The 27383-nt window shown below is 38.6% G+C and overlaps 1 protein-coding gene across 2 annotated transcripts in view; it reads right to left on the bottom strand.

Moving 5' to 3' along the window:
• The window catches only part of Stet (stem cell tumor), a 365074-nt gene that overhangs the window by 89303 nt on the left and 248388 nt on the right, over positions 1-27383 (bottom strand). For both annotated transcript variants that reach the window (XM_071795513.1, XM_071795511.1), the window contains exon 6: positions 15596-15713. In XM_071795513.1, the coding sequence (XP_071651614.1) occupies positions 15596-15713 (118 nt within the window). The remainder of the gene's footprint in view (positions 1-15595; positions 15714-27383) is intronic.

The following is a 27383-nucleotide window of genomic DNA, read 5'->3' on the forward strand; positions in this document are numbered from 1 at the left end:
AAAATTTCAATTCGACTTGATATCAATAAAACAAAAAAAGCGAAGGATGTTTTTTTTACGTTATAACCATGTTTGTATGTTATTTCAATAAATTCTGGCAAATTGTATGCCTCGCAATTAATTTTCTGCTAAGTTTTCTGAAACGAATAGTCCGAATAACGAATTCGTCGTTCTATCCATTTCGAAAGCGTTCTTCTAATTCCTCCCTTTTTGAGTCTCCCCTTTCAGTGGATAAAATAGTAGAGTAAACGGGACGCGGTTTCCTGGGATTTAGCAGACGTTAAATAACGAGGCCAATAATGGAGTATAATAATGATTGCGCGATTAGATTATCGAAATTGGAAAGACGCCAAAAGGATAACCGCGGTGCTCCCATCCATTTGCCGGGGGGCGCATGCCGCAGTTCGCGATGCATGATCTCGATGGAAGCCCAGCGCGAAAAGTGCGTTACATTTACAAACAGTCGGATTTATCCTTCGCGTTTTAATGTTTATTTGCGCTTTTAGCGGATCGGCACGTTTTGCGGATATTCATTTGATCCTCATCTGGCTCTGATGCTTTTCCCCGACTCGGAACTCGTCGATACAGCCGTAAAACACAGGTGAATCCCGCGATTAACTGTTCGCATTCCGTTTAATCCTCCCGTTCTCGCAGAGCGTTCCAGAATTAACATCCATCCATCCACCTAATTTTTCAATAAAGCCAAGACTAACGGATATCGAGCGGAAAACACGATACAACAAAACAACTTTCCACGAATTGATAGATTATTTTTCAAGGTTTTCCATGACTGCTATATATAGATTTGCTTTACGCAAGCTCAGGAGAGTCCGAAATCATTTTGCGTTAATTTTTATTTCATGTAATCTCATTAATCGTCGATAACAATTACATCCCTCGAGACTGCATGTAGCCTACATTTTTCAAATGTGACGAAACGCGATTCACGTAGCAATAAATAGTCATAATCGATAACGCGTCGAAAGGCAAAGGTTAACGATGTCACCGCTCTCATTTTATCAGATAGCATACACAATAAATTCGCACAATAGATGCATATCGCGCGCGTCAAAAGGTTAATAATGTCGCCGGTCATATTTGGTATCCGCGATGCGCCTTTGCTCGCCAGTGCTGCGGGTTGACGCCCCCCCCCCCCCCGCAAGAGCACATAAAGTTTGCAGACAATACGCCTATTTCCCCAAAGACCCATTTCATGTTGCCGCGCGCGAAATTGACGTCTGGATGTATTATAAGGGGGCGCCCGGGGGCGACGACGCGGCTGACATGGGTGCGTTATACGCCTATACGTATCTATCTAGCTTGTACGTCATAATTCAGCTAAACGGGCAACGGCATGTTGCACATGTGGCGAGGGATAGACGGACTGTGTTTGCGAGAGAAGCTCTCCTCTTCTCCCCGTTTGGCTCTCCTTCTCTACGAGAAAGACGTATGCACGCACAGGATCGGGGCAAGATCCGTAGCAATATAGCAGCTTGGTCCAACTCCCGTTAAGCCTGTCGCTTATGTTGCGCCCACTTGAATAAACATCAATTTGATATCACTGGATATTGTGTCATCCCGTACACGCATATATTCGGCCACGGCGGAATCGCATGCATAAATACCGCACGCGCGCCTACACCTGTGCGCGCCGCGTCTGCACGATTGGCAGTTGCAATTATTACATACCCATATAGGGTTTTACAGTTGGCCCAATACTGGGCCAGTATTAATTATACGGGCCCAGTATTGGGCCGACTGTAAAACCCTATATGGGTAGCTACAGTTGCAATTGCTCATACGACTGCGTAAATAATCCTCCCCTCTCGAACTCTCCTCTTTCTCCGCGATGCGTTATTTTCTAGTAGGTGCTTTGTTGTCCCGTTTTGTTATCGCTCGTACATAGGTTCCATTAACGGAGTACACCATTGCTGTTATCGCACGACAAATGTATGCGGGAATCGCACGGTTGCATTCAGCGCGAGCCGCTTCACCCGGCTTTTCGCGTATTTTCCACGATTTTGCGTTATCGCGCCGGTTTACCGCCGTCAAGCTGATCAATTCGTTGGATTCGATGGGCTTTGTGCGGCACTCGCTCGCGAAAAAGAAAAAGAGAGACTGATCGATCCGCAAATCGTTCGCGCGCGTACGTCTTGCCGAAAGCGTCGCGACTTTTTCCTGCAACCGCGATGGATTGAGATGCTCAACTTTTCATTAAATTTTTTGCAACGCGTAAAAGTTGTCTGTATCTATACAAGCGATTTCACATTATAATATGTAACATTACTTCGACTGTGTAATCTTCAAAATATAATATCATCTTATGATATTAATGATAAAAATATTACATGTGTATTACAAACTCTGAGGAAGAATGACGCGACAAGATAGAATAATGGCAATGGCTTACGTAGAATATTAATGCGCGGTGCACTTACAGTATATTACAAGTATGTTACAGTATCATATTACATATTACTGTTGTTACGTTGCAAATCAACTACGGCGATTATTGCAGTTGCAATAATTGGGCTCTGTGAGCTCATTCAACCGATGAGCATTATGCGTAGAAACAGCTCATTTAAGCGTTTATTGCTATATTGCGGTGTTTTAATGTGTGTGATTTGAACCGAATTTATTAAATTTATACTAGATGAGAATGCAAACCGATACAGAATTTATGCAAACCTATGATAGTTACGCCATGAATAGACTATTTTTACGTAACTTTTAAGCGCATTTTAAGGATTAAGTTTTTCGATTGTAAATATGTCAAAAGGCATAAAATCATTAATAATAATGCAATAATTTAAAATTGGCATATTATATTCTCGTTTAAAAGAAACTGTACCATTTTATACGGAGCAATTTCGTTGATTTCTCGCCAGCATAAGTATCCTACAATTCGATGAGATAAAATTTGCATAGATATAAAATTTTATATCCTTTTCTTATATGCTATTCTATGATAAAACAAATGAAGCAAAAGTAAAAAAGATATGACCATTTTTAGCTCGCAGATTCTCGCGCGACGAAATACGTAGAAATTCGCGGAACAAAAACACGCTAAAATAGAAATCCGAATCCTCAAAAATTCTGGCGCTTGGCGACATGATACGGTGAAAATCGTCAGTGGCGCGATGAAAATTTAACTCAACTTCATTTTCAGCCGAGAGACATTCTGTCGTACTGTCTAGTAGAATTTCGTGAAATTCGCGCAGCTACGAATTCCGCTTAGCGAGCGAAATTATTAGAGCGCGCGGTAATCAGCGGAAATTTATATAGACGACCCGTACGTCGCCGTTAAATATAATATTATGAAGTCGCGACCGCGGGTCTCGGGACTCTTGAACGAGAATATCTTTCTGAAAAATCACGATCGCGTGATTATGCAACTGAGCCCGGGACCTTTACAGAAAAGAAAAAGTGTGTATTCGCTCCTGAAATTATGCAGCGACTTTCTTACGGGAAAAGCTTATCAATCTTATTCCGAAATACCATTAAATATGTAAGAAGATTATTTAAATACTCTATCCATTACACTCTTTAGATATAATTAATTATAGAATAGTTTAGCTTTTTTTAATAGTTTTATGACACGTAAAGCTAAATTTGTATTCCGAAAACTAATCTTGTCAGTTGCAACATGAGATAAATTTTCCACGTATATAAGCACATACGTGCACGAATGTCAATACTACTAATATGCTCTTCATGCGGCCGGAGAGATGAGGAAGCAGCACACCGCACGATCATGTCATGGCTTTATTCCTCCATGCTTGGAATGCGGAGAGAATTGCGAATTCCGCTGAGCGGTCGCGAGGAATAATTGGACCGAGCAACACGGCAATAATAAATGCGCGATAGAATAATTGATACGCGTGCCGTCGAAGGAAATACCGCGTTATGAAAGTGCGCGCTCTCACCGGATAAATCGCCCGTTCTCACGTACGTATGTAGACCTGGACGTCGAGAGTTGCGGATTAATCGCTCGAACGGCTCGAGCGTAAAACGCCACCGCGCCTCTCCGATTGTAGCAATTCGGAGGGAGAAAAGAGAGATAAAAAGGAGAAATAATACAGCCATTCCAAACGCGAGATATCGAATCGTACGCACGTTGGAGAAGATATTATATCATGGCAGAGCGATGAATAACTATTAAAAAACGAAAAAAAGGGAAAAAGATACCCGCATAAACTGCACGACGGTAGATACAAGCGTTTTGTTTTCGGTTGTGAATGAGCGATAAAATCATCGGTGATACCCGCAAGCATGTGAGAAAAGTGCCATACGTATGTATGTGAATGGGAGCTGTAAAAATTTATCGACTATATACGCTCGTTGTAATTTCGTCAATGTTTTCACGATTTAAGACATCACACGTAGTCGTTATTGTATATATAGTATACATAATTTTTGAACGCCAATTCCGACGATATTTTACTGTATCGTCATCGCAATGTTAATCGTGAGTCTATGTAGTAATGACCGTGAATTATATGGAAAAAAACGAATGACATAATAGTTTGAATTATTTTTCAATAAACTATCTTTTTAGAAAATCAAAAAATGACTTTTTGAATGTGATGTATAGGTAAAGTATATATGCGAGCGTTATCAGTGACACAATAAATACATAAAATATTTGATGATAAATAACGAGAAATCTAACAACCTTTCAATCCATGTAGAATTAAATATTTTTCACACCGGCAAACGGGGGCGAATGGGATGCACGGCGAGATAGAAGAGATGATTTAGTTACATCTCAATATTGCGCTCGGGAGGAATGGAGGGATCTCGTTCGTGAGCGGTCAACCACCAAATAATAATCCGCGATCGGCTGCCGCGTTCTCGCGCGAACGTTTGTGCGCGAGATATTCGGCCTGACCTCTCTCTGGCAATGCGATCGAAAAGCGGATGGAAATTTAATTCCCCGGAGAGGACGGTCGAGTATCGCGGGACCGAACAGAGTACGCGAAGTCGCGGAATTGAATTTTGAAGGGTCCTATATATATATATATCTATAGATACGAGTTGCAGCGGGCTCGTATCTGCATGCACGTAGGTGACTTCTCGCGGCGCGCGGCGTGTGTTCAATGCGTATTTCGCGCTCGGAGATGCATGCGCAACCTCTTGCGCGAGCGAATCAAGTTCCGCGAAACGAATAAGCGGAATAGATCGAGCTCGTCATGCGAATCTATAGAAGATGCTCAACCTTGCTGGAGTCAATGCGGAATTGACCCTTTCATGACTCTCGAATCGATTCTTATATGTACGTCAGCATTTTTCTGGTGCAATACGCGTTTAAAGATTAGATGTACGTAACCTTTATACCCAGAATGAAAAAGTTATCTTTAATCATACGCTCTCTCGTACCATTTTTCTCAAAACTTATATTCCCAACAGATTATAAAATATATTTCTAACTATTTCATACGAATTTTAGTACGCTGTTATCAGCTGACCATGTAATGCATTTGAGGATTAAGTACATATCTTGAAATCTGCATACGTAGGTTGATTTACACTCAAAGCAATAATACTGTGCAGTATTATTATAAATTAATATAGTCTAGTATATTACGATCATACATATTAAACACGCACACGAAAGTAAAATCGCACGTGTGAAGCAAACTGTGCGAGTACATCATCCGCGAATGACTTTCGCTAAATTAAAGGGAACTGTGATCGCGAGTGGCAGATGAGGAAATGATATACGGATGGAGTATTAGCTTAAATATATAAGAACTGTGCACACCGTGTTGTTATGGAAAGTCTCTACAGTCACACGTCATAGATAGATTTTCGGAAAAGATAAAATTCAGTTTTAGCAAGCACTTTATAATGTCGAAATTTCTAATTTTATGACACCAGATTTATCATAAATCCGACAGAAACGATTAGAGAAGTAGAATCGTATTATGTAATCAATTTCTGCTCAAATTGTGTTAGTGATGGTTAACAACAAGCAAGCTCAACCGAGAACCAATCGAATCGGTCGTGGAGGGAACGATGGAATATACGTGTTCACGAGGGATTGTGCAGGATTTCCGAGGACGTCCAGGAGATTCAGCTACACTGCAGACAGTCTCGAATTTCGTCTCTTCTCACTTCTCATATCCGCCATGTATCGCCTGGCTGTTTCAAATAATGCCTGAATACCTCGAGCTTAGATTTTCTTCATCTCTCAAGTAACACGTGCTGAGAATCGTCAAAATCGAAATCAAAAGACGAATCAAACGCTGCTGTACTATTAAGATTTAAAAAATACAATTATTATTATACTACACAGAAAAAAAAAATTTGTCAATTCCAAGAAATATTTAGTCCGATACGTTCAACTAAACATTTTAGTTAGTTAACTAAACATTAGTTGAATCAATTAATTCTTAATTAAAGAAACGAAATAAATTGTTGAAACAACTAATATTTAGTTAACTAACTAAAATGTTTAGTTGAACGTATCGTACTAAATATTTCTTGAGATTAACAATTTTTTTTCTCAGTGTATAAATTAATGACCATTCGATTAATAGTATGTAATATTATGTGCAATCAATTACGCTACCATCTCAACATTCTAAACACTACATAAATTCTTGAAATAAAATTTGCTTTATCCGAACTATAGGCCATCATTCCATGAATTAAAATCATCCAGAACAAGTTTCTTTTCTTATATAATTGGATCAATTTATTCTATATAGAGCAATTTCTTATTAGATTATAATTGAATTGCTCGCTGTATGTACTTCTTCTCCCTCCAAATCTTTTATATATCTGCTTTTCCTTCATTTTTCCAGCGCCGGCATCCCAATCGTTGAGTCGCGAATTTCTCGATCGGATTTGCGACTACGCAAATTACGCTTTCTTCGCTTATTCACCGTACTGTTTCGCATGCCGTCACATTTCGCGAACATTTTCGTCGAACGTTGCGACAAATGTTTCGTCGTCGATTCTCGTGAATGTCGTCGATGCGGCAACGGCGTCTTCCCGATGTTTCAAATAATTGCGTAATATTTGTATACGTCCGCAATTTGCGGGGGCCGTTCCTAGAGCATCGCTGTTCCCTTTCATAATATCGTTTCAGCGTAACGACGTTAGTTCAGCCGGTGAGTAGTTAAGCACGGAAAAGGGTGGGCGGAAGAGCAAGATAGTAGTAGGTGTGTGTTTGCTATTAAGGTAGAGATAGGCAACGGCAGCAAAGTGCAATGGCTAGAGGTTTGTTGCAGGTTCCTTCTCGTTGAACATAAAGAGAGGAGAGAGAAACGGACCTGCTACTTTGACGTCTTCGTAATATCCGGCATCTTATCTCAAGATCGCCCAGTTTCCGGTTACTCTGTCGGTTTTCCAGGTCGCGCGATGTGTCTATCAATACGTTATATCCTATCGATTCTATTAACTTTACAGTTTTACGTCAGTTAATGCGGAGAAACACGATCATTAAAGGATCGCGACAAAGCTTCATTCGTTTATAAGTTGTACTTTTATATAAGTTACTTATATATAATTAAACATAAGGCTATCATGTCACAAATTATTAGCTAATATTCTATTAATTTTTTGTCCTTTCACTCCTATTAGAAAAAAAGGTAATTATTTTAAATTACGATTTTAATGTTACAGTTAGTGCTTATGGAAATGAATTTATGGAATAGTTAATTGTCATTACACGAGAGAAAGGAAGCTTTATGTCAAAATGTATTGTCATAATTGTCTTTATGTCAAACGAATATTATTATCACGCGCGTACTATCATAGTTTTTTTATATAATGAAACTCTGTTTGCCTTCATATTTGACAGACCAAACTCCAAGCCTCATCATGTTTCGAACTAAATGTTGTATGCTCGATATCACTCTCGTTTGATGCCGTATCTTCGAGTTTCAGTGGACAACCTGTCGCGAGACCGACAAGCTAATGCGCGTAATGTCCATAAAAATCGATGCGGCTTAACGCGCGGTGTGGCTTTTATCAGTACAGGCCGCGGGAACTCGACGACATCACACGTGCGAGTGTGAAGAGGCATTTCACGGCGGTGTAAAGTACAACTCGTCGTTGCCGAGATAAAGAGGAAGAGGAAGAGAAAGAGAAAAAGAGAGAATAAGAAAAAGAGAAGTATCGGTCGATAAAGCCTCATGGTTATTTAGATAACCGTGCATCCGCGCGACATCACGGGAGCAAGGAACCGGGGAGAAGAGAAGAAAAGGTGCTGCCACGGTATAGAACGAACGGAGGATCGAGATTATCGATTCGCGAAGCGGAGAGAAGGCACAGACTCGTCGACGCCCCTTTGCTCGAACGCGTCGCAGGCGAAAATATGCGACAGCTAGAAATAAAGGCCGGTTCCGCACGAAAGATTACCGGTTCCCCTGCTGTTCCGAGCTGCTCCGAAAGAGGAGAGGCAGTAGAGTCTTTCCGTTTCGTTTTTCTTTTCGTTTTCTCTCTCTCTCTACTCGGATAGGTATGCGCGTCCATAATTCCTCGCGTTCGCGAAAGAACGTGCGCGCGCTAAATCGGTCCTACGAGAGTTACGCGAAAGAAGATTTAGCACGAGATTTCGATAAATATAAATAGTCGATATTACATTCGTTATAACATACTGGATATAATACTCGATATTAATATAAGAATAATTTATCATTTAATGTGAAATACGCCTAAACCTATAATTCTACCAATAATGGCATAAATAACATAAAACGTTAAAAATATTTTACATATTTATAAGTCGGTAGATCCACAGAAATAAAAAAAAATGTTGAGTATAATTCGATAACGAAATATTTTCTATATTTTACATCGAATGAAAAATTCAAAGTTGCTTTAAATATTCACCGTATAAAAGATGATAGTCAATGAATCCGTGGAATGTCTGGAATTTGCGAACGCGTTGGGCAATCTACGATTGGGCGTGTCCAGCTGTATATTCAAGAGCAAGGTAGTCATTTAGAATGCTGCTCTTAAAGACGAGGGGATAATTGGATCAACGACTGTTTTTATATCAAATCTTTCGGCATAAAAAAAGAACTAATCCAAACAAAATGAGAACTTGGGCGCATCTTTGTACGAGCCTCTTCGCTGTTACAAAGTTCCGAATCCATTCCTGAGAAGTATATCTCGCAACAAGAGAGACATCCCGTACATATATGTAACAGTCGTGCAATCGAGAAAATAAACGCGCGCGGGTCGCGCGAAGAAGAAAAGCGGACGGAAATTCACGCGGAACCCGAGGAACAACTTTCCTTTTGCTACACGGTACCGCGCGACAAAACAAATACACATTTATTCGCGGAAACTCTCGAATGTCTGGTGGATAGGGGCGAGGCAGAACAACGATGGGTGTCCACCCCTCGCCAAGAGAAGGCAGAAGAAGATAAGACAAAACGGAAGTTCTTCTCCCTTACAATCGACCTTCCCCCTTACAAGGTACGTTCTCCCTTACATTCTAAATACATAAACGCCTTGCGCCTTTAGCCTTGCACTCGCCGTCGACGTGGATGCGCATTCAGAAGGAGCGACCACCAAGATGTGCAGGGTCATCGCCGAAGATATGCAAAACAAGGGTTTGAAAGGGGAACGTCTACCAATGCAAATTCCTCATGCAAATGCCAAACAGATATTACACTTGAGAAAATTAAACGAACTAGATAACTTAGAAATATAAATTTGGGAACATAATTTTAAAAAATAAAACAGTAAAGCGTATAAACGAAATGTCATACATAAATTTTACTCCAATCTGCTCGAAGCTATATCTGCGAGAAGCGCCGCAGAAGACTCTGAAAGACGACTGAGGAAGTTTCAGAAAAGAGAGAGACTCACCCGCGCAAGGAAAGAGACGTCAAGTGAAGCTATGGACCACCTTGGATCTACACGAGACGACGCGCGAGCGTCGCGACGCCAGGACCATACATCACCGACGGCCGAGATAAAAGTTCGCGCCGTGCTCATTGCCGCGAAATATGGTGGTAAGCGAACAGAGTAGAAACGAACAACGGTAGTTATCGCGTAAACAATATATTTTCTATGTGCGCATAGTTGTAAAACTGCAGTGCATTTTCAAGAACGAATCTAGTCAAAATAGGATCTGATTTTGATTCGCAACACTAATTAAAAGTAAATCAATAAATGCCTAGTAATTTTACAAAAATACGTCTTTGGACTTAATATTGTGGATTAAAGAACGAAAATATCTTTCTATCGGTAAAAATATCTCCAAATGCAATATACACAATTTTTCTATTAATTCAAAACAAACTTGAATTTTTGCTAGAGTCTGTTAGCTATATTTTTTCCTTTATACACAGGTTGTATTCTCACGTTTCAATTTTTAAAGGTGCATGTAAACAAATAATAAAAGCACTGTCGATTACAATAGGCGGTGTGATGAAAACGTGAATAAGTCATTAATTGGTTTTACAAAGGGCTACAAAAGCAAACAACAAGCGAGAAACGAATGATGAAAGGAAGAGTTTGCCACGGGATACAAAAGTGATATCTAATAATGGAGAGAATATAATCAGCATTAATTAGTGAAGTAGCTGTCTATTATTGATTTGTGCTTAAACTTTCTTGAAAAGAAGATTCCAATTAGTAAAGGGAAATGGCATTCCGCGTGGACGATGACAGCGTGAAATAAAAAAATTATTCACATGTTAATAATTCGATGCAACTATGATTGCAATAGCTTTCTATAAATTGCGTTATGTAACCGGTAACCCTTATGCAAATCTAACGTTCTGGATTAATCACTGAAAAGTAATTTTACGAAGTAGATAAGTCAACCGCGAAGTTATTTGCTTCCTGCATTTATTCGAAAAAAAGCACATTTCCAAGATTTTGTAAAAACGCGGATGTTCTTTGATTTACAAATATCGTCGCTTCTCTCTTTATCTATATTACTTTCCACTTTTACTATCTCTGGAATCTCTCGCAAGTCATCATTGGGCGACCGACCGAGCGGAAAATTAATAGCTGATTTTATTTCGATGATGTTGTAGTGTGAAAAATAGTATAGTCACGGAAATTATGATACGTCGCGCATAAGTAATAATCGTTCGGCTCGTTTGTAACGTGGGATAACTCGTGTTTAAATCGCCGCTTATAATCTACGCAAGCCGGAATGTATTACCAACGCATGCATACCATATACGTATACTGCTTGACAAGTTACACCTATGTACATTACTACCGACCAGTTTTCATAGTATTTGCTAGAAAATTAGAAAATTATCGCAATTTTAAAGAGAAAGAATAAAACATAAGCTTTATATTGCACAGAGATTAGCGTGTATCATGAATATTCATGAAATTGATCTTTTTCAAATTCGATTTTAATAGAACCAGATTCCGGATCATGATAAACTAAAGGCGAAACTGTACAAATGAGCCATAAACAACAAATCTTCAATATGTCGCTCAAATTCACCTGGTAAAGAGAAAACGTAGAAAGCATCTAATGAAAAAGATGTAAAGTACCAATGTGTGTAATAATGCTATATCAAATAATATAAAATAAAACGTACAATCGCGAATTATGTTTCAAAAATCCACGCACATTCACGTCGCTGGCCAATACGTATAGGTACGTGCGCACCATCGCGAGTGACGCGAGCTTTTACGGGTACGAGCGAGGCGGAAGTCAGGTGGGAAGATCGCGTACGAGCGATAAATTATAATTAGAATCGAACCGAATGTGACAATCTCTAGTGTGCGTGAATCATGTAATTCATGTATTAACCCAGTCGCTAATGAGTATTAACCGTGAGCCGTTTAAAATTACAGCTTCTCGTCCCCCTCCTGTACTCATCGCGGCGGACGAGATAGCGAGGCGGACGCTTTATCCCGCGTGCCGGTATACGGCGCAACCATCCGGTAGCAGTGCGCGGTTCGACGCTTCCGGGATCGCTTTCCACGCTGCACTTACGATACTTGCAGATTTAATTAACGCAGAATTCCTTGACAAATAAACTACAGTCGCAGCTGATGTACGCGTACCATGCATATAGATAAAGTCATTCGATGTTATTTGCATTTTTTATTTAATTTTATACGTTGAAATAATAATAATCTGATATAAGTATAAAGGAATTTCGAATGAAGTTAATAGACGCATCCTGTAATCGCGCGTGTCATAAATTGGAATTTCATTATTACGTCGCGATCTAATTAATATTTATTACGTCTTTAATTCGTCCTGACAAAGACGAGATGTTTAGCATTATTTATACCGTCGTGGATTCCCGTAACATTATTGAACTTCACTATTACTTTATGCGTGTATAGTTGCGGAGAATAAATTATCTTAAGTTATCTAAAATTACGAATTTTCCTTGATTGCAATTTCCAACGACAAAGCATGCGTCTCGTTCGCGGCAATCCGGGTATATCACCAGCATCAATGCTTACGACACAAAATACCTGGGAATTTAATTAACGAAAAATGCTTTGACTGGCGAATCACAAAGTTCATAGCGAACTGCGAGCGAACGAAAGGAATGATTTTTCCTCCCTGACTTCGTGCAATATGACAGGATAGCTCGCAAAAGCGAGACTTCAAAGAAATTAATAAAAAAAGAGCCCCTAAAAACAGGTAAAATATTTAAAAATTATATAAATATCTCCATATCTAAACAAACTCAATTTACTCATTGGCAATGTCGCAAAGTCTTCTTTTTCTCTTTGTTCCTAATTCATTTGCATTTTGCTTACTGCGAGTTAAAATCCAATTTTAGCCTCCGGATGAAATTACGAATGCGCAACCTTTTAACAGAGCTAAAAAGAAGCGCGATACTTGCGATTTAATTAAAATTAAATCATAAAATATGACGACTGAGCAGTAGCAATTAAGTACCCTTTTAGAGGACTTACTGATACCAATTTACTCTTTCACGTCGTACGTCGCGAACACTTATACCACACCCCAGGACGCATCTTATCCCGGTGGTCGCACATGTCACTTCCGCGATCGCAGTTTACACCGTGGAGGTACTTGGAGATTTAATTAACGAGCGCACTTCGATCGCGAGTATTCGCGCACCGAGCAATCAAACCAGATACGCTTGCGCTCCGATCACGCGCAATCGATGTATCAAGAAACGATGAGCGATTAAGAAAAATGGACCGCGCGCCGGCTGAAACCCGACTTAATTAGTCTGTAGCTTTAATTCATGAGTAACTGCAGCGCTCGTCGTTCGTTACAATTTTGCAATTTCCAATATTAAATATCTTTTATAGTTAACATATTTTTCATAAATTATTTATAAATATATAAACTTCTCTTCATTTTCGTTAGTTACAAAAGACATTCAATTTCTCTTTATTTTGATTAAAGATATATAGAGTTTCAAATTTGTATTTTTTAAATTTAATATAATATAATATAACGTAATTAAAAAAATTAGCTCGACAGTCGTCATAAAACCCATTCGTCAGCATTATATACACGATTCAGCTTGTGAGTTTTTTTTTTAATTCTAAATCATGCCCTGTGAAAATTACACAAGACAATACGAAAAAATTTTTTATTGTATTTTTTTCTCTCGCATTTCACTCGTCCAACTCGGCATTAGTTACGGTCGAGTTAATTTTATTATTATAACGACGAATATATTGCTGACCACGAACATACGCGAGTTAGAGCGCGTAATTCCGGCCCGAGATATTAATAATGGTATTGTGAGCTTCAGATCTGAATTTCGAGAACGCTGTCCGTGCGTTCGCGGTCAACGTCGCGCGCTGCAGTCCACGCGTAAATTATGCACAAACCGTGATCATTAAAAATTTATTAAACACGGTTGCACGTTCTCGATGCTCAAAGGAACATTGTCATGCGACTTTGCAAGTCCCGCACTAGTCGCTCATTATAGAAGACAATTACGTTGTCTTCCCGTTCGTTCCGCTAAGACGGATGACAAGACAAAAAAAACGATGGAGGAACGGTGATATCGCGTGTCATAAAAAAGCTGTAGTGTTGCATTCGTAATTTGCGTAAATTATCGCATATTTTATCATACGCATTGATAAGAAAAAGATCGAGAATAGGGGATGTCGAAGAGTGATAAATCGGTGCACGCTCTAAACATTCGAAGCTCACAGTTATCGAGCTCGTCGTAATAAAATTGCGCAACGAGTTTCGAAGCGTATCGAGCTCATTTAAAAATACAAACGCTTCATTTCCCATGCTGCCGAAACGCTCAATATAAACGTTTCTATAATACAGTTTTCATTAAAATTTTACCGTGCGCCAGGTCATAATATGAGAGTGGAGTAATTATGTGTATTCATTATATTCCTGATGGCCTGCAGAATCTAACAAAAATAATTTAGAGGAGAGATTCGCACGTGAGTGCGCTTTTATTATAATGACCCGATATACGTGTGCGCGCGTACCGGCCGTCCTTTGATGCTACCGCGTATCTCTATTAAATCAATATTTATAACAGCACACCATCGGACGCCCAAGCCATGACATAATAACCTGTCGCAATTTTAATTAGCATTATTGCGCATCAAGATGTTCGCCCGTATCGGAGAGCGCTTTTAACGAGGGTGGCTTACGAGTATCGAATTACTTTACGGAAGATTAAAATCGCCGCCTAACGAGGTCGGTCGGCAGAATAAATCTGTCCCGAAGATCTTCACGCCGCGCGTGTCACAAGGGGAAAAAAAAGAGAAAAAGAGGGGTGAAAGAATGATCATTAGTACGCGCGGGGACGAAAAAAAAACAAGAAACAGATAAGACGGTCTCAAAACGGATATTAGTCAGGGGATCAAAAGGTAATGTGCGTAAATATCTGGCGCGTTCGTTACAGACGAGAGACGATTATTTCACTTATTCATCTAGGCGAAAATGTAGAAAATAATGGGGAACGACGACGCGCACGGCGAGCGTGCGTGACTCTTTTACAGGCGCGGTTAACTCTTTGACCACAAAGAATATTAGACTGCTCCCTCCAGGCAAACTGTAATCTTTGAACATGTAATACGATATCGTAAACGTACGTACATAAGAAATGAGAATCTACGATGGAACGTTAGAGAAATGAAGATTGTCGCAATTAATGCACACCAAGCAATTAAAAGCGTAGGTAATATACAAATGAGAAAAGAAGGTTCGTAAAATTGCGAAAGTAACGTAAAGATTCGCGTGAATGCTATATAAATCTCGTCACGTACGTATTTTTAATTAAAATGCTCGCTATATCTGCAAAGCAGACGTAAGTACAACATACAGAAATTTGGAGGCTAAACGGGAAGTAAGTATCTCTAAGCTCGTTATAAATTATAAACTTCAATATCTGAAACCTCAACAACTATAACAGACGTGGCAGCAACAAATTATCCAAAAACTAATGAAAGACTAAAGGTAAAAGAAAATGTCACGTATTAATAAACGCGATTAATAAGCAATTAATAATTGTAGTAGTCGTCGTTTAAATTTGTGCGCATAAATAATCTCGTAAAAAATTGTATTATAATCACGATCGAGAACGTGAGGATCGAATAGCAAAAAGCAGATAAGCACGCGTATTATCCGGCGTATGCCGCGTGCTCGTTACGAGGTAGGATAACTCGATCTACTCACCTCCACGAGGGTGATGAGGATGATGAAGAGAGGTGGTGGGCAGCATGTGTAGTGATCGGCGTAGTACTTTCGGTCCCGCTCCTCCGTGAGGAATTCATCGCCGATCATGCGGACCATCCTGAAAGCACAAATATATATAATTTGAACACAACGTTCAATGATATTTACACGTATTAAATAAATTGTAAAACGTAAAAATAAAAATATGCATATTCTAGTATGCGTGTTTCTCTCTCGATATGTAACAAGATCTTTTTAGTAGAATAAATCAGCCGTTCTCTAATTCGAATTATTGAAACACTTTCGATCAATTTTGTATTTATTATAGTAATATAAATATAATAACACGCGTATCAGAGAATGGTAGCTATACTTGTGTGTAAATGTGTGCCGATTTTATTCACATTACCGCGAGAAACATCCGCCAAATGTAATATGTAATTTCCCACTTAATTATCTCATTGCAGTATACGGTATAAGAATATCGTGCGTACTATAAACTTGTAATTACGTATTAACAAATAGATAATGTTTAGCCGAAATCCCGAAGGAGTTAAATGTGTTTTTCAAGATAAAATTTATAATAGCATTTTATGTTATATTTCCGTGGCGGTGTGTGCTAATACAAACGCGATCGAATATTTCCAATTAAACTTGGCCATAGTATTTCATTTTGGAAAAGCTCAACACGGAAAAAATAGCCCGCACCGCATGCAATCGAATCTTTTGAGCCAAACTTCGCGAAACGACTTCGTTTGCGTGCGTTGGGCACTAAAAAATAAAACAAAAATAACAAATCCATGAATTGAATGTAAACGCGATCATTCTCGCAAAGTAATCTATATATTTACCTAAAACGCTCGGCCGGCATTTATCTAAATAATTTTTACTCTTCTAAAAAGTTTTTTAATTGAACGATTGCAGTAGTCATGTATTTTACCATACTGCACGAAATATAATCCGAAAAAATCCGGCCGCTCTATTGTCTATAATTAAAAATCAGGCGATTTACTCGAGAAAATTTGTTCGGCAAATAAATTCAAAATTGCGATCACAAAATAATTATCCACATTCAGAAATACTTTCATTAATTCAGATTATTCTATTGTTCCATCGATTGGTAATAACCCGATACAATAGTGCGGAACGAACAAAGTTATACGTTGTGGTTTTGTTTTGGAAAGCGTCTTTTCATTGATAACAACGCCGGCTAACTCGTAGCGTTATTGTTGCTACAATTTCATGTTGCAGATACGAGAAGCTCGGAGTTCGATGCGCACGTAATCGGTGGTAAACGCTCCGTTACAATAACGAGCTACATTCAGATAATCAGACAAAAACAAATTTTTCCCGACTTTTAAAACACTCGTCATCAGATGTGGCATTCGCAATCAACTAAAATTGATAACGTAATCGAGTTTAATTAATGAGAATATAATTGGATAGAGGTTTGAACGAAGCTATTTCTAGAACGGGCAAGTGAAAAGTATAAACGCGGAAAACTTGATTGCGCGTACAAACAGACAAACATTACGAAGAAAAAGCATGTAATTGTGTTTAAAAGTCATGTAGATGAAACAAACGTTAAAGGGAAAATTTACGTAGTTTGCAATTTACTTCTGAAGATTAATTTTCTGTGAGAATGGATATTTAATAATATTATTTAATATATTGCTTACTATATTGCAATATTAATTATAAATAATATAATTAATTATAAATTATAAGTTGGTGTGTCCATAATTTTCTTTAATTTTATTTTTAAAAATCACAATTTTCCCCTTAAAAAACTTTAATGATAAAATTCGACCGTCAGATTTGTATGATTCCAAAGCCGAGATTGGAGATAAGATATCATTTAGACGATTGCGCAGAAATTGAAGAAACACTGTTGCGCAAGACTCCGTATATAACTTATCGTTAGAAGAATAATACGTAGATCTTCCAGGGAGTATTTTGAATCTAATCGCCGGCCTTCTGTAGCAATTTTAGTCCTACGGGGCGCCTCGTTAATCGTCGCCAAAGATAGCGAAATAATGAGGAATTAACTTCGGCGAACCTCCTTCGCCGGTCGATTCGCGAAGAAAAGAAAAACACTTTTGTGAACAATTACGCGCAAACTCCTTGCTATCTATAGCCTTCATTATCCTGGAGTATTCTTTTCCCCTCATTTACGACTTTCATTACAAATGAACGCTTGGCGGAAACATCGTCGAAAAATCTTTCTAGAATGGCGATAAGTGCCGATGAGACTCTTCGCGTACAAATGTTAGTTATTCTTCGATAGTTGCTCCAATTCTCAATATTTTTTCATAGAGCCATCAAATCACTTTGGATTTAATATATGCGCAGAACGTCTTATGTAAAAAACTGCATAAATCATTGTGCAAAATGATCGCACGATTTTAATGAATAGATAATATGTATATCACAAAACATTATTTTCGAATTGCTGTAATTGTGATAATTACAAGTGTCAATGTTGCACAATATTCGAAAATCGAAACAAACTTCTTTAAAATAGATTTACGCTTCTCATTTTTTCCGTTTTTTCTCCGATCGCGACGACGACGGAGCGGATAAAACAATGCACGAGACGAGGCCGTCGGTAAAGCATATACAAACGACACCGATAAATCGACTACGCTGATCGCGGGTCGTGGAAAAAATCCGATATCACGTACGAGGGTGGTAGTAAAAAACAGGATCTAAATTCGGACGTGGCGCAAAGGGAGGATGGCCCGACGAGGATCCGAGAGGAAGGCGGTGGCGCGGCGTAAGCGCCCTTATACCTGGTTCCTCTCCGCGATGCTATCTCTCCCGTTACGTAGGAGCGTAGAATAATTACGAAGAAATATTGGCCCGTAACTCAGTCCACTATCCATAATATCTGCAACGTTTATGGCGCCGGAGAGATAAACCATCCCTCGTCTCCCGCTATCTGGTAGCGCGTGCGCCACCGCCGCGACCGCACCACCACAGTTTCAGGTTCGTTTCCCGGTTGATTTCGAGATGCACGTGCAGATGGTGAATACTTGTGCACGTTGAGTACTTACAGCACATGCACTTACGTGACGGCCGGAGTACCGTGATCGGATTGATCAGCGGATTAGTCCGAGGCACGAGCGTTCGTGACATTTTGCGAGAGGACGCGTTAGAATAAAAAATCATTCAACGTAAATTTAAATTTGTTAATGTAAACATATAACTACAAATCACAGCTTTACGAGTTTCAATTTGTCTCTATTAGCATAAAATTGCCATAAATTTCCAACGAATTTCCAATGTATTATAGCTACATAAACAATATAATTCAATTTATCTAATAATACAAAAGTATTGTATATATGTCTGCGCTTGAATGTGTCTATAAAGTAAAATTAACGGATATTTTTACATTTTGTATTTAATCTGATATTTTCATATAAGTTTTAATGTTATAACAATGAGTGATATGTAACATTACAATATAGATTTTTCATTTTTTCATAATCATAACATGTAACATTCAATTCTTTTTCAATATCAAGCCGCAGTTATGTTATTTCTTCAAGAAGATTTATCTTTCAATTTGTAATGTAATTTAAGCGAAGAAAAACTTCGCCTTGTTATATCGGTTTTATTTTGCAAATTTCCACTTATCAATTTTATTGCGACATTGATAAAACATTAATATATCCCACGGCAGTTGTAAAATGTCATGGATATAAATTATCAGCGCTGTGAAAAAGTAAGCATAAAATACATAAAACATCGGACACATATGTTTACCAGCATATTATTCAAGCTCTAGTAAACATTCATTGCAAACAGTTCCAACTAATGGAAATCTGTGCTTGTAATGAGCATTTTATTTTCATATAATCGCAATGACATCCGCGCCAATTAAAAAGCATCAGCGCGGAAACCTATTCTGCGTGACACGCGCATCATGAGATTCATGAGGTATATGTATCGCATCCTGCCTCTCTTGTGAAGAAAAATGTGTGTGTGTGTGTGTGTGTGTGCGTGTGCGTGTGCGTAATATATAAAAATATATACATATATATGTATATAATGAGTTATATCTTTATACCTCGGTGCACACACATTAGTCTCTTATGCTAATGGAAATATGTTATCGAACCATAGATATGTAATTTATTGCTTATAATTGCGTTTAAGAAGAATACGTTCGAACAAATCTCCTTTTATAATAATTCCATGCAAATCCAATGACAACGACATTCGTGATGATAAAGCGTTAAACTTGCGCTAACTTCTTTTACTCTTCACGCAAATTAAATCTTTTTAAACTGAAAGTTAAGTTTAAAGTACGACAAAAGAAGATGTAAAAAGAAAAGATTTTCTCATTCTAAATAAAGAATAAGTAATAGATAGTAAATAACATTGCGGAGATATTATAATCATATTTGTAGAAACATTTATTTTATTCCGATGTTTGAAAAAAACTATTATTGGAATTAAATTCGCAAATTTAATTTTTCGAGACATATATATATATATATATATATATATATATATATATATATATATATGTTAAATAAGCAACGAGTGGCATCTTCCGTCAACATAAAAAAGAGAGAAAAAGAAAAATCGGAAACTTTTCTTCTAATGTAAAAGCCTGGCATAGCTGACGGTTCGCGCCTTAAACGCATATTTAATTGCTGGTATGCCGCGCGAAACATTACGTAGATCGCACGAGCGAATTCCAATTAGCGATATGACTGATATACCAGGGTTCAAGGAAACGAGTCGAGAAAGGGGTCGTCTGCGTATGAAACATCGACTCGAAGTACAGGTGGTTAAGCGCACGCTCGACGCCTGCTGCTTGTAGGTTGAAAGAGAAAAAAAAGAGAAAGAAGCGTAGAGGTAGAAGAATGAAAGGAAGAGAGAGTGAAAAACCGAAATATACATTCGAAAGGAAGAGAGAGAAAGCCGTTTCAAGGATACTGATTAATTGCACTAGCGGGGTGTATCGAGGCTCGTCTGTTAGCCTACAGAATTACAAACGAACTGCGTCGAATTGATTGAATGCACCGAAGTGTATCGAGGCGAACCGAGTATTTCGGGGGAAAAAACCCGGTGACCGCGTGTAACGAAGACCTATTACGTGTTTATATGGAGCCAGTGTTCGATTTTGATGTTTTAATTACGGATGATCGCGACAAAAAAAGCGAAGAAACAATCGGAAATCCACGATCAAGTGAATAATTTACTCGTGCTCAAAGAAAGAGACCCATCTATTTTATCCGGAGTAATTAGTGCGCACGGTTAAGAATAAGTCGGCGCGTTCAAGCCCGCTAAAAATTGCCAGTTATGGAAATTGCAGCGAGGAAGCAGCGCTATCTTTATCAAGAAGTTCCGTCGAGTTGTTGGCCGCCCAAGTTCCAGTATGAATTTTATACGCTCCTTGAATTTTCAGGGTCTAATAAATGTGATTAAGGCATCCTAAAGATCTCGACGAGCTACTACCCGCCCGATCCAATAATTACTGTGTAAGAACAAGTAGAAACAAAATTAATTATGAAATTATTATAAAGTTATAAAGCAAAGAGGAGACATGGTGTACTTTAATTTTCCAAACTCAAAATTAAACCTACAAACGCTTCATAAGCTTCGTAACCTAACCTGCATCTTTAGAATTAAAAGAGAAAAACCTTTCCCTCCCTTTTGTGTTCCCTCTTATTTATCGCACAAAAAATCATTTCTAGTTTTATTAAAATAGCGAATTACAGAGTGGTCAAAATTATATCCATCAAATACATTTAAATCCGCAATAAACTCTTAATTGTTCGCAAAATGCGTCTGATGTTAAATTTATATCCTGTTATTGTTATGTATGTATCATAACAATCCACAACAAAATCGTATTTTACTCGATTGCTTTCAACGAACAAAATAGATAAGCGATTTGCAGTTTGATTGGCACACAAGTTTCGCGAATCGAATCCAACAAAATATCTCTAACATAGTGTTCCACATCTCATCGTTGACGCGATGTACTTTTGAAGAATGAAACATTGTTCCGCCATCCGCGTTATCCGCATACTGACATGATGAATATTCATAGATCGTAACGCATCCATTTGTCACTTCTTTTAAAGAGTTTTCCCGGTATACCACTTTCGTAATGTAATGTTTCTCGAATACGTTTACTCTGTGATGGGAAAGAGAGGACACACTGCCAGAAAATTCAATGCATCTCTTTAGTCTATCAACTCGATAAAATGCTTCCATAAATACCAGACAATTCTAAAATTGTTTTTAAACATGTTATTCTTATGAAAAAATAAAATAATTCCGTTTATTCAATAATATTATTACAATTCTTAACCGCTTATTTACATATCGTTTGTTATTACATGTCTATGCATATCTTTTTATTTATAGCTATAACTAGATAGATTTATGTTAAAAATTACAGATTTATCTCGGAAACAATATCTCTATTCGGGTCGCACGTGTCGTGGCGGTTGAGCGGCCCTAGAGGAACGTAGAAAAGTGACTTTTCCCATTTCTCAGCGTCAGCGCGGCATCTCTGTCCGCTGGCAGCTTCGAAGACGAAAGGCAGAAAACGGTTACGACGACGACGGCGAGGCTGTCCCAGGAGCTTCGCGAGCGCAGCTCGCTTGCTCACATCCGCACGCATGTGTGTGTCGTGTACGTGTGTGTGTATATATATGTGTAATTTTATTGTTTCTGCAGCCATGACCATGGGGGAAGCGTAGCGGCGCGCGAGCAACGATATTATCAAATTGGTTTCGCGAGTTTTCCGTGAGGCGCCTCCGCAAAGTCGCCAGGACGGAGAAGTAAGAAATTGACCCACATCGGAACGGCTAAAGTAAGAGGTAACGACCTTAACTATCTTGCCGAACTATCGCCTCTAATTACTAAACGGACAAGGAGCGATGTATCCCGCTGCTCTTTTAAGTGATCGCGAAACTTCAGGCGCTTTCTTTGCGCCATGCATGCGAGTGCTGTCAATTTTTAAAATTATATATTTATCGGATAATTTTATTATGGGAAAATATCGATTATGTTGTAACTAATTGTAATTACTAATCGTTTAAAAAGTTACAGTTAAAATGCATTAAACAATTAACATTAATTCTCTTTTATCATGCATGTATTGTATTATACAAAATTTTCAGTTAATGCAACGCATCACAGATGATTCGCGCGTAAGCCAAGAAACATCCCTCGAGATCCGCGCGCTCCACTTTGAGAAACACCAATTTAAAGCATTACACGAGGCTGTGCGGGGTTCCGCGAATATGTCTTGTCACTCTTGTCAAAATAGTTTAAAGCCCGACCGAAAGTTAGGGGCGCAGCCTGGCAAAAGGATGATCTATCGCCACTACTGGACATCGCGTGCTTCTCGCTGCGTTGCTGTCGTGTCAATATCGCTTTAATCTTACTGCGGGGGTAATATCACGCAAAGTCACGAAGTCGAATCAAATGAATTCTTTAGAAGTTCATTTCATAAGTTATTACAACTCCGGAAGTTGAGAGCGCGCGATGAGTCGACGTAAACTTTTAAAAACTTCGCGTGCGCTCGCCGAATTTTTTTCCGAGTTTCTTTGGGCGCGCTTTAGTTAATCCGGAAGCATACCTCTCCAATAACAAAATCACATTGCCGATACTATATATCATATATAAAGAACATGTATCTGAAATATCAGCATCTTTTAATTTATAGAGTAGCCAGAATTACGCAAAACTGTGTGTTACGTCTGCGTTAAATTTTGTTGTAAAAATCGATCGTTTAGAAGGTCGTAATGGTAAATCGCAATAAAAGCCATCGAATAATAATTTTCGTGCTAGTGTAAAAAATAATAAGTTTTCTCACACAAGATTTTGGAATATTTTTGTTTCTATTGGAGATAATGTTATAAAGGGATCATTAAAATCGTACGTGCTGCGTATAAAAGTATCTATGTGTTGCGAAAACAAATAAACTCGGAGCGCGTAAAACGCGCGAGTAAATAATCCCGGCGTGATATCAACCTGCTATGTCGCGCATATTGCTGCGGCAAGATTAAAATGCTATTTATCGCACGCGCGCAGCAATACAAACAAAATTACGAATGCGAGTAAAGCGCGAATAAATAATTTCCTATGTGACTTCCTCTTTTCGGTGCATATCGTGCTTTTCTGGCGCATAGCATCGCGCAATATATCGCGCGTATTCCACGTTATTATCCGATGTAAAACGAGGAAGTATTTCTTGGAACAACTTGATATCCGGAAAGATTGGATCAAGTGGGTTCGGTTAAGCTCGTTCCTTTGTAAAAATCGTTCAAGCGTATCCTTTCGGACGCGTATACGAGCCTCATTCTCCGCTTATTCTATGCTGTCCTCTAGCGCGAGAGAAAGATTCTCAGAGATAAAAATCCATGAGCGTCATGAAAACTCGCAGAAAATCATATAATTTTTCGATAAACGAAAAGAAGATTAAATTAAAACCTCTCAGTAATGTCGTGTAAAAAAATCTATATTAAATTATCAATTTAAATTTTATTTTTTACAAACAATATGCATAAGACTTTTTTCTATGCAACAAATAAACGCTATATTTATAAAATACTTGTTATCAAATAAAAAACATTGTTATAACATAAAAAATTATCTATTTGGTTGCTTGTCCTCAAAATAAGCAAAAATCCTGACGATGAGCATATGTTCCTCTCGAGAAAAATCCTGTCGACATTGATGTAAACGATCAACGATCAAAAGCGAGGAAGGGAATCGAGTTCTCGGTCGATCGTGCACGCTCGCGTGCAGCTGCAGATTGGGTATCTCGTACTGACAGAATAGAATAGAATATGGAAGGCGTCTAACGCGCGCGGCGAGCCGTGCACGCGGATATCCATCGCGGCGTGCATGTAAAGCGCATAAAAGCCGATCAGAGTGAAGCGGTACGAGGCTCGTATCCGCCGCGTTATACATGTTCGTTTAATGCTTCGCGACGCGCGTCGAATCCGGAAAGAGTCCGCGTGATTGCGAGCGAAAATGTGGCTCGATAGACTTCATTCTTGACTCACTTACCCAATTGATAGATCCGGAACAAGAATTGGATATCTTCATTTCGAGCGTATTTATTACTATTATTATTATTTACTTATTTATAGAAAAAAAAAACGATATTACTGATACAATCCGCACGTATCTAATCTTCAATTTTATTCGTAAAGAAGCACAAGATGAAAGATTCGACAAAATTAAAGAAACAAAATCAAATAAAATGTAAAATAAAATTAGATGTTATATGATATGATATTATCGTCCAATAAAGATTCATCCTCCAAATTACAATTAGATTTTCAATTAATGCGCGTTTCCCATACAAGCAGATACGTTAGTTACGTCGCCGCGGGGAGAATTTAATCCGTTATCGGATTTCCAGGTCTCCAGTCACCAGCGGTCACTATGATCATACAGGTAACCAGTCCGTCAGTGGCAAACAGGGAAGACGATGTGAGGAGACGGAGGAAGAGCGGAGGGTGAATACGACACTCTCAGATCACACATGGATAGAGAGGGAGTGCTACGCCACACGTGACCGAGGAGGCATGAAATTGCACTCAGGTCGCGGCATATTAGATTATTAGGAATCCACGCGAGAGCATCCGCCGACGACGTCGTCCCGAGCCAGTATCCTCCCGTGGGAGTGCGGGGTAAATTTCGCGATAAATCAAACGGCGGCGACGGCGGAGCCACGACGGTTTCATGCCCGCTGGGGCAACGGGGAATTTTCGTCCGAGCAACTGTAAAGTCGCGGAGCGCGATAGCGTTCTAATTGGGAGATAAATTCGAGGAAATAAGGTCTAGTTTCAAATATTAGTAATAGAATACTGGAGGAATTGCATTACTTCTAAGAGAGGAAACAAGAGAAGATGAATGGAGAAGAAAAAGCTTTGAGTCCAAGAGCAAAGCGTTTATATTAGAACAAGAAAAAAATAATCGCTTCACAAATCGCTAAGAAATATCACTTCTTCAAAAATTTTGCCCTTTCTTGTAAATATCCTGTTTTAAACATAAGTCCAAAACATAAATTTTTATGATTTATATGAATATTTATACAATATGATATGAATATCTTATCAATTTAATTCAGCAACAATTTTTAAGATTAAAGAAAATTTTGCGAATTTATAATAGCTTAATATATCGTGCATCGAGTTATATTTTTACCCTCCCTTCTGCTGTGTTTATCGTATTCGCCCGGAAATCCGTACAAATTGCTGTTGCAAAAAGCCACCTAAAACCGCAGTTTTCGCCTAAAACCGAACTACATCACCGAATTTATTAAACTGACAAACGATGGAAATTCTCAACGAGAGAAAAAGTTCGAAGTCATCGAGAAACATTACAAAAGGGACAGAAGAAAGGAACTAGCGACGGTCTTTGACAAGAGGACAACGAGGACGAAGACAAGCTCCCTCCCCAGGGTATCGGCGGGGAAGGGACCTTCCTCAGAGGAGGAAATTGACTTCTGGCAGGTAAGGACGCGTGCTCGGACTACAAACATTGTCGCCTGTGCTCTCGTCGCTGTCGGCCGCCGATGGTCGGCGCACGTCGAGCCATAAGCTCGTAAACGTACTTCGCTTCGTGGAGCTGCTCGTAAAAAAGCTCACTACATACGACACCGCTCTTTCCGTCTGTCCTTTTCTCCTCGGCGTCACGTTTTCGCTCCTCCTCCGTCTCCCTCTTCTTCCTCGTGCCTGCGAGCACTCTCCCGACTAAATCCTGCTGGTATCTACCTGCCTAATCTCGCCGAATCCATTCTAACCCCGTCGCGAACAGAAATCGTTTCCTTGCACAAGAGTGAGGTTAAGCGGAGAGAGAACGCGTGTGTGGATGGATAGATAAATAGAATGATAAGGTAATATGGACATGGATATGGCAACGACTTCGAAGAATAGTGGTGTAGATCGCTAAGCAAGCATATACATAGCTGTCTAGGAAAGTGGATCTTATTGTTAGTGTGAGAATAATAATCTCGTTCTTCGAAAATCGACTATTATACGATCAACAGATTTCGACAGCATCGCATATATATGTATCTCAAAGTATCATTATCTATTTTATCCGATCGAGAGAAAATTAATGGACGAACAAATTGAGAATATCATTGAAATTGCGAAGAAAAAATAAAATGCTGCACATTATAATTAGTAAAACGTATATAATCATTAGCAAATTAACAGAAATACATATTATTTAATTAATTCAATAAATTTGTAGATGTCTATACAAAAAGATAAAGATTTAAATGGAACATATGATCGAGTACGTTATTTATCTTCAACAGCTTAATAAACATTTTAATTTTCAATTAAATACGAACTAAAGAATTGTCGCAATTTCGCCGGTAATTAAACGGTAATATCTTTTAAAATTCGATACGAATTAGCAAGCAAAAAATTGGAAAAAATTGGAAATAAATATAGTTCTAACGCATTGTCGGGAAATAATTGCCGAACATTTACGTGAAAAATCAACGACAAACGAAGAGAACCGCGAAGAGAGATAAGCGGAGAGATAAAACTTGTTAGATTTTCTACATCAATTGATGAGACAGAAAAAAATAAACATCGAGAAAAATACTAGTATTTTACGAGTTGAGTGCAATCGGGTTTTCCGCCGACGTATTTATACAAACGAGAATAACGCGACGAATTAGAAAATCGAACGAAACGAACAGAAAGACTGCAAGTTCTGAATAACGAAAAATAAACAATAAAAAATGAATAGATTATTGTACTGCTCGACTGTTTTATCC

This window comes from Temnothorax longispinosus, chromosome 12, assembly GCF_030848805.1.
Source record: "Temnothorax longispinosus isolate EJ_2023e chromosome 12, Tlon_JGU_v1, whole genome shotgun sequence".
NCBI classification, from domain to species: Eukaryota; Metazoa; Arthropoda; class Insecta; order Hymenoptera; family Formicidae; genus Temnothorax; species Temnothorax longispinosus.